General features: G+C 38.7%; 1 protein-coding gene across 1 annotated transcript in view; it reads left to right on the top strand.

The window, feature by feature from the left end:
- The window catches only part of CRKL (v-crk avian sarcoma virus CT10 oncogene homolog-like), a 26,731-nt gene that overhangs the window by 4,805 nt on the left and 12,370 nt on the right, over positions 1-9,556 (top strand). The window contains exon 2 of the mRNA XM_004694944.2: positions 3,506-3,971. Coding sequence (XP_004695001.1) covers positions 3,506-3,971 — 466 coding nt within the window. The remainder of the gene's footprint in view (positions 1-3,505; positions 3,972-9,556) is intronic.

A 9,556-nucleotide genomic window follows, 5' to 3' on the forward strand; every position in this document is an offset into this window, starting at 1 on the left:
TGGGCAAACTTCATTCCTAGCATAATGACAGTGTTCTTGGATCTCACCTGAATCCAATTTAGATCATTTAAATTTCTGGTAAGAAGAAACTCAAAGGTTTATTCCTTCTATGTTGATCAAAATTACTGGGAATATAAAGTAATTGACACTTCACTGGGCAATTCTATATGGAAGTGAGGGGAAAGGTATGCCTTCAGGAATGGTTGAATCTATCTTTGAGGAGATAGAAGAGAAAGGATCGGAGTGAAGGGTTGGCTCTACCCCCTTTCCTCAGCAAGGAGAACTGATTTTTGAAATGCCTGCTAGAAGAAAAGTAATATTTAACAATCTGATGGTTTTGTAATTGAAAAGTGGGGGTTAAATGTTATATAGATTTTGGAATCTAAGGTTAGATGAGGTTACCCTTAAAAAGCAGAGGAAAAACAGTTGTGGAGGAGATGGCATGGCAACCACAGGCATAGGAGTGCCATTTTTGTGAATGCCCAAGGATAGAAGGTCAGTGCCACTGAGTGGTAAAGAACTAAAGCAGTTTCGTTTATAGAAATATTTAGCCATTCTAGTGTTTTTCTGATGAAGAAGCAAAATATGAAGTGTTAGTCACTACTTTATATTCTCAGTGCACTTGATTATAGTTCTGTTTCTCACTCTCCCATCTTTAACAAAATCTTTTAACTTCACAAGAGCTAGTCTTCAGCTTTTGGTGCATTACCTTTGTGTGTATTCTGAATTTAGCAGAGGTCATTCCTTGTGTGCTCCTTGACCATATCAAGTTCTCATGGCACACATTAATTATACTTGGTACTCTTTTTTTTCCTTCCAGTCTCACTACCCACAGAACTGGGGTACAGGTCAGAGGTGCAGGGATGGTGAGAGGATTCACCAGAGGCAGAGCAAGGAGCAGAACAGGCAGACTGATGAAGTACACTCCTGAGGGGAGCAGTGGGTGGGTCGGGAGAGGTCTGCCAAGCCTTGTAAGATCTCCTCTGGGGCCAGGGATCTAACTAGCAGTGAAGCTGCTGCAGCCAGCTTGTAGTGCTGTATCCTAACTCATTGCACCACCAGGGAGGGCCTAAATTGGGAATCTAGTGGTTACCTGGGTAAATGAATTGCTAACGAATTTCATTACTAAAGCCAAAGTAATGTTCTCATAATCTGTGTTTTAGAACTAACTGCTTTTAACTTTTAGTTGTACAAATAAAATACCCATGGATGACTTCTGAAATGGAACAGATGATGCTGTTAAAGTATATGAGAAATTTGTAATACACAGAATCTGTGGACCTTGAATTAGGGGGTGGTGGTGGAAGCCAATGTAAATGTGTCATATAAGTTATGACATTCATTCTCATGTACCTGAAAGATGCAAGATTTATGCCTGACGCTACAAGCTTAGGGGTTATGAGTAACACTCAGGCTAAGTGCAAATCGAATCTTTGCTTTGGCTTTCTAATTTGTAAAATGGGTGTGACAACCACCTACCTCACAGAACTACTACTGTGGGGAATCAATGCTTTAATGTCTACAGAGACTGCAAACAATACCTGGATAGGTTTTAAGTGTCAGCTCTTTATTACTGTTGGTACCTCCACTGCTGTCTCTTTTTTTGTTTTATTTTTGAAAGATTTATTTGTGCATACAAAAGCTGGGGTATAGGCCAGAGGTGTGGAGGGTTGGAAGGGGGTGGTGGTGAGAGGATTCACCAGAAACAGTGGGGAACCAAACAGTGGGGATTGATCGAAATACACTGCTAAGGGGAGTAGTGTGCAGAACAGGAGAGGTCTGACACACCATATGGGTCACCTCCCTAGCTGGGGATCGAACTCATGGCTACAGGTAGCTTCATAGTGCTGTGCCTTAACCCGATGTGCCACCAGGGATGGCCCTGCTGTCTCTTTATGAGATTTATGTATAATAAGCACTTTGCTCCTTAGTATGTTGTTAATATGTAATAAGGTCTTCAAAGTTTTATAGCAAGCTCCTTAATTGCTATAGTATCCTGACTGCTGTGAAATTAATCATTTACATTTAAAAAGATAAACATTTTACCAAAATGTTAAAGACTGCTCTTTGGAAAGTAATGTGGCAGTATATATCAGAGGTCATGAAAATGTTCATGTACTTTAAGCTGGGAATTGGGCTTAAACAAACAAAATATATACTCAAACTTTTAGTTTGTGATAGTGATGATTAAGTAGGAAGAAATAGAAAAACTTAAATATCCAGAAACTCAGGGATACTTCATTCTAGCATGTTCACAAAATGAAAACTTACCCTGCCATCAAGTGACCATGAAGAAGACACAGTAGTGTGAAGAAATGCTGGAGGTGTATATAATATTAGATCACAAAAACTGTCCACAGCCATTCTCATCTAAGAAAGCCAATGAACTCCGCCAGTTGGTAGTAGCTACTGTAGAGCAAGCACTGTGGTATTTTTCTTAATGTTGCATATGATGACTTTCTGTAAAGGAAACTTTTATTATAAACACTTCACTAAAGAGCAACATTGAAGATCATGTTATAAAATAACTTTTCAGATTATTAATTGGGGAAAGGGAGAAAGTGACCATAATCCCATCAAAAATAAGACAAATTGGAAGCCACAGTTAAGTGCTAGGATATACTCTCTTGGGTTCTCTTAGAACTGAGATCTGGTGATGGCCCTGCAGATAAAGTTAGCTCCTAAGGAGATGTAGAATCACTGGGAAAATCCAGGGTTTGTTTCCCTGGCATAGAGTCTGAAGCAAAAAAGTACACTGGGAGCAGTAAAGAGAGTTAATAATCAAATATTCCAAAACTTGGTGTGTTTGTAACTTTTCAGAGTAGTTAAGTAAAATCTCTGTTACTATTGCAGAAGGGACATTATTGCTGGAAAGTGGGAATATACTATTTTTATATACCAGCTCTGGACATGCATTCTGCAGTGTCATTGGTAAATAGACTGATGTTTATGTGAGAGCTCTTGCCTGTGAGTTGGTGAAAACTTACAAATTTTCATTTTGATGCTCAGATGTTGATTTCCTATGTAAGATGTAATGTGGCTTTTTTTTTAAGTTTGGCAGGTATAGAAACCTCTTTCTGGTTTTTGTATTTTGAGGAACACAGAGACGGAGGCCTTTGTCATTTCTTCATGGGTCCAAGGAAGTGTTCAGAATGTATGCCATAGATTAGGACCAGGAGGAAGGGTATGTGGTAGTTGTGATAGGGTCCTAAAAATGGCAGCTGCTGAATTTTATGGAGATTTAAAAAATAAATTCAAAACAAGTGTTTTATGTGTAAACAAAGGTTTCTGTAAAACACAAGCATACGCTTGCCATGTGGTTTTAAAAGGTATATTCAGCATGTTACCTTCTTTTTGCAATATAAACTACAGAAAGTAAAACAGTATGACATAGTTCTCCTAATACAGAGATGGAAATAATTATAGAGGCGAATGGTTTATTTAAAAGTTTTTTAAACTGGTACAGAGTAAAATTTCTCTTAGAGTAATTTTCTTCTTTTTTAAGGTATCCAAACCCACCAATGGGATCTGTATCAGCACCCAACCTGCCTATGGCAGAAGAAAATGTGGAATATGTACGGACTCTCTATGATTTTCCTGGGAATGATGCTGAAGACCTGCCCTTTAAAAAGGGTGAGATCTTGGTGATAATAGAGAAGCCTGAAGAACAGTGGTGGAGTGCCCGGAACAAAGATGGCCGGGTTGGGATGATTCCTGTCCCTTATGTTGAAAAGCTTGTGAGATCCTCACCACATGGAAAGCATGGAAATAGGAATTCCAACAGTTACGGGATCCCAGAACCTGCTCATGCATACGCTCAACCTCAGACCGCAACTCCTCTACCTGCAGTTTCCAGTACTCCTGGGGCAGCCATCAACCCCTTGCCATCTACACAGAATGGACCTGTCTTTGCAAAAGCAATCCAGAAAAGAGTACCCTGTGCTTATGACAAGACTGCCTTGGCATTAGAGGTAAAATATGCTAAGGCTGGTGTTTGGGGTCCTTTGACATTTGGTTTTAATTTCATTTGCAGTAATTTCATTTCTGCAAAGTAGTGACTGCTCACTTAAAGCTGTATTCACAGTAATAAGGTAACTGGGTGATTTTGGTAGATTTCACTGTGTTTCACTTGATTCTTTTGTCCTTTCCTATTCCTTATTTCCCCCAAGTTCTCGGCCTGCCTGCTCTATCTTACGTTCTCGAAACCTTATAGTCTCACATTTAGTCTCACAGTTGTTGGCTTTCTTTCCATTAAGGAAAGATGGTGGTTAATGAAGACCAAAGACCTAAATTTGGAATCAACAGAGACACACATGGCCCCTTGTTCACTTGCATATTTCTAACATTGTGATCTGTAAAGCTTGTGAGTAAATGTCTTAAAATTCCTTTTTAGCTGGGCAGAGGAATAATCTTAATATATCTCACATCTTACTTATTAGAGATCTTATAAATCATCATAGTGTGAAATAGTCATACTGCTGCAGAACAAAGTATCTGTCAATAATAGACTACATATACCATGGTGGTCCCAAATTTACTGTTGCCTGATGACATAGTAGCCATCATGATGATTCTGTTTAATGTTGGCAGTGACCTCATATATATCATGTAGCCCATGTTTACTCTCTTTGATAACATCATTTTTCCTGGTGTTTAGTTTAAACTTGTATTTTTTTTTTCTTTATCTTGGCTCTTAAGTATACAAAACCCATTGTGACTGTCGCATTTGAACATTAACAAAATTGCCCGATGATAACATTTCTCAGAAGTTCTTTGAATGACTATAAACTTGAACATTTTAATTAGCAAGTCGTTTGTGTAACTAAACTTGAGTTATTTTTTAAAAAAGTCTCTTGCAAAAAGCTTAGCATATTAATGTGGCTTGCCAGTAGACACATAGCTCCCAAAGATCAATGTTGATGGGCTCAGGGGAAAAATGTATAAAACTGCAGAAGTTGGATGAAATATCTGACAAGCCAACAGTGACCATAAACTGAACCCAAACCCCGTGTTGTGCCTAGGGGAGAGAGAAGACAAGAAGGATCAAAAAAATGGACTTTAAAGTTGTATGTTTTTAAAAAATGGACCCGTATGTTTTTTTTGTTTTTTTTTAAGATTTATTTATTTATGCTTACTGGGGTACAGGCTAGACGTGTGGTGGGTGAGAGGATTCACCAGAGACAGAGTGGGGAGCAGAACAGGCAGATTGACAAAGTATACCACTGCTAAGAGTAGCAGCGGCTGGTCAGAGGAGGCCTGTTGTGTGTGCCATGTGGATCAGCTCCCTGGTCGGGGATGGAATTTGTGCTGCAGCGGCTTCAGAGAGTCTCATAATACAGTGCTTTAACCTGCTGCGCCACCAGGGAGAGCCGTATTTTGTTATTTTTATTGAGGTATAAAGTACATACAGTGAGGTGGGCCCTAAGTGTTATTGTATCAGAACATAGGGTTTGGTATACAAATCCTAGCTTTTTCTTTTGTTGATAATTCATGAAAATGCTTTGTGAATCACAAACTATAATATACACTTCATTATAATGTGATTACAATTGAGTACTCTTGAGTTTTATGGGGTTGTATATTTGTTAGAGAAGGTGAGGTTTAAGTTAATGATTATTTTCTGTGTATTCACCCCAGGGTCAGAATAGGGGAGGGTTGGAAGATGGGCTCAGGTCCATGGCAGAAAGAAGAAATAATGGAGCCTATTGTCTGAAAAAAAGTAAAATGTCCACAAAACAGATCAACGTTAACTATAATTTATTTTATATGTATTTTCCATAGTTCTCTTTAATTTTCTCTGAATCAGAAATAATATTCAAGTGAACTATAGCCGAAGGTTTGTTTCAGAGACTGTGACTACTTCTAACTTTTGACTATAAGGAAAGAATGAGTGAATGGGGCTTATAGAGGGGAACAGAATTTGGGAATGGAATTGGGCGTTGTGTAATCTGGCGCTTTTATATGTCACAGTGGAGGAAGAAAAAGGAAGCCAGAGAAAACTGCCTCCTCAAAGCTGCCATAGATAGAGCACTAACTAATCATTTATGGGATTCTCACTCCCACATAGCTCTGCCCATGCACAGGCATATATATCTGACCTAGACCACACCTCAGTGCTCTCAAAAAACTTGGGGCATCCTGAGTTCTAAATACCTTAAAGTTTGCATAGTGGCTTCAACCTTTTAAGGCATTTTTACATCTATCATTTCACCATAGTGGTAGGGAGTTAGGATTCAGAGAGTTGGTGTGATGTGCTGGGTCAGTCAGCTGAGAGAACCATGGAGGGATGAAGGAGCCCCATTAGGACACCTGTCTTTTGCTCTTGGACTCTGAGATGTGTGTGTATTTTAGAAATCCTTGTCTTTACTATGAATGTGTTGCTTAGAGTATGCGCAGGGAGATTGTAGTAGAGATTTTAGAGCACGATGAATGGGTACATAGGCAGGTGCCTGATACAGGGCAGGATGAGGAGAAAGAACCCAATTAATGATGTATATTTTAAGATAACCCATATATTTGACCGTTACACAGCTCTCTTAATCCCTCAGGCCTTAGGGAGCAGTCTCCACATCTCCACCTCCTTGTAACAACACTATTAGAAGCTTTGTAAACCATGTCACAGCCTCCTTTTGGTGTGTTCCCAAAGGAAAGTGTAAATAGGACCAGAGAAATAAACTTTTACCAAATTCCACTCAGTGACATTTCTCATTCTGTATATTTAAATGAGACTCAGCACAGTATAAGTAAATATTTCTATGAATTATCTTTTAAAACTATTAGAATATCCTGATCTTGTTTTAAAAACTCTCTTGGGACTTGCAATTAGGTTACCAGGAAAAGTATTAAAATTAAAATGCGAAAGGTGAGATAGTAGGACAAAATGTACCAGTATTTGAAGCTTCTTACTTCCCTGATATTATTAGAAGAGAACCATTATGGTTTAGATGAACTTTTTTTTCAAAGATGTATTTATTCGTGCATATGGAACTGGGGTATAGCCAGAGGTGCAGGAGCAGTGAGAGGATTCACCAGAGACAGAGTGGGGAGCAGAACAGGCAAATCTACTGAAATACACTGCTGAGGGGAGCAGTGGGCAAGGAGAGGTCTGCTGCACCATGTGTGTTACCTCCCTGCCCAGAGATTGAACTCGTGCTGAGGTAGTTGTGGCTAGCTTCTGTAATGCTGTGCTTTAACAAACTGTTGTACCACCAGTGAGGGACCTAGATGAACTTTTTTTCCTTGAGTTGTAGTACAAGGTTTTTTGTTTTTGTTTTTTAAGATTTATTTATTTGTGCATACAGAACTGGGGTACAGGCCAGAGGCTCAGGGGTGGCAAGAGGCTTCACCAGAGACAGAGTGGGGGGCAGAACAGGCAGATCGACAAAGTACACTGATGAGGGGAGCAGCGGGCGAGTCAGGAGAGGCCTGCCACGCCATGTGGTCACCTCCAGGGCAGGCGGGAATCGCACTCTTGCGGAGGTGGCTTTAGCTTCCCAGTGCTGTGCTTTAACCTGCTGCGCCACCAGGGAGGACCTGTAGTGCAAGTTTTTGTTTGTTTTTGTTGTTGTTTTTTCCCATTAAACTTGATTTTTGAAAGATTATTCCTAAAAGTAAAGAGATATTTTAAAACAGGTCTTTGTGAAGTCATTTTTCTTGAAGTCTTCTCTCTTCAAGAAGCAAGTTTATCATTAGGATTTGATTTAAAAGGGAAATTCTTGTTGCCTGTGTAAGGTGAATCACAGTAGCTGCCCAGTCCTTGACAGTAGCAGAGCTCTGCCATGCTGGTAAATCTGAAAGGACTCTGAGAAAGCAGGTCACACTAACAAGTATATTTTTAGGTTAAAGAAGAGAATGTTTGGAGCAGGAGTTCTATTACTGTTATAGAATAGTCTTATGCAGCTTCTGCTGATTAGTCTCTCATATCTAAAGACAGTAAAATTTGTCTGGTGGAATTTGATTTTGTTTGAGCCCATGTGGCCTTCCAAATACCCTCATTTCCCATTCTAAAGCCTCATAAACCATCTGCTGACTAATTGCACAAGAATTTCGTCCTGATTTGACTTCTAGCTCATCATTTACATTTTATAAGACTTGACTCTTCCTGATTCTGCCAGTTCCTGTAAGTCTGTGGTGGGAGACCAGTGTTGGATTCTTAATTCCTGTTTGCTCTATTGTGTTCAGTGAGTATCGTTTAATATTGGTACTTATCTGTATAAGCACATTCTTTAATCATTGGTGCATATTCTTTACGTGAGCTCATCAGTATTTCAGGATATTTTGTTCCCATGGGGTTATCTGTGACTAGTTTGGAGATGCCTTCTTGGGATATCTTCTCCCCATTTTGAAACTTTAGTCACTGGGTTACACCAGGTCCCACATGTTAACAGTTTCTTCTTCACTTTTTATTAAGATGAATTTGTCTCATACAAATGAAGATTTCAGTAGTACATTTAGCAGTAATGATTGGACTCCTCCCCTACCCTTTTTTTGGTATTACACTGTCAGTTCTCTGTAGCATCTAGTTATCAATTCTCTGTAGCATCTAGTTGTCAGCATTTGATTTTACTTCTGGACTAGAAGTACTTATTTTCCCCTTAATCATAGTACGTTCTCAAAAGTAGGCATCTTTAAAAAGCCTTTTAGAATTTTAGAAAGTTCTTGGTTTTTTTTTAATAATTTGCTTCCAGCATATCATTCTCATTGGATTGTGAATTAGAGAAAATTGTCCCTCTTTCTGAATATATAAATTGGTTGAGAACACCGTTCCTGGTATGATTCAGGCAAGACCTGTCTAAGCATGGTCATTATTTTGACCTCAGTTTTCTCAGTGTGGTAATAGCTATATTGAGTAAGAAGAACCATCAGCTAGGAGTTTCACAGAGAGTACTTCAGTTAACCTTCTGGGTTATCCTATGGTGTAATTGGCACCAGTCCAATTTTATGTGCTTAAAACTTGTGTAATTTTTTTTAAAATGATTATTCTTATAAATCATGGAGAAAGAAGGGAAAAGGGAACATAGTAAATAAAACAAGGAAAGGAAATTGAAACAGGAAAAAAAAACTTGTGTAATTTGCTAGTGGTCTTACTGATGGTATGGGACATAGCTAGCTATCAGCCCATGATCTTTATTTTCTGAACAGCTTTATTGAGATAAAATTTACATATGCAATTTAAAATGTACAATTCACTCATGTTACTTTTTTTCACTGAAAAATATGTAACAGAATTTGCACTTTAAGTGTACAGTTCAGTGGCATTAATTTACACATACGGTGTTATGCAACCATCACCTCTGTATTTCCAAAACTTTTCAACACTCCAAGGAGAAGCTCTGTAACCATTAAGCAATCATTTCTCAGTACCCCTTTCCCAAGCCACTGGTAGCCTCTACTTTATAGTCTACTGAATTTGCTTATATCATGTAAATGAAACTATACAATATTTGCCCTTTGGGTCTTGTTTCTAATAACATGTTTGCAACTTTCGTCCATGTGGTTGCATATGTCTTGATTCTTTTTATAGCCAAGTAATATTTCACTGTATGAACATGCAGCA

Source organism: Condylura cristata, unplaced genomic scaffold (genome assembly GCF_000260355.1).
Source record: "Condylura cristata isolate star-nosed mole 26May11 unplaced genomic scaffold, ConCri1.0 scaffold00051, whole genome shotgun sequence".
In the NCBI taxonomy this organism is placed as follows: Eukaryota; Metazoa; Chordata; class Mammalia; order Eulipotyphla; family Talpidae; genus Condylura; species Condylura cristata.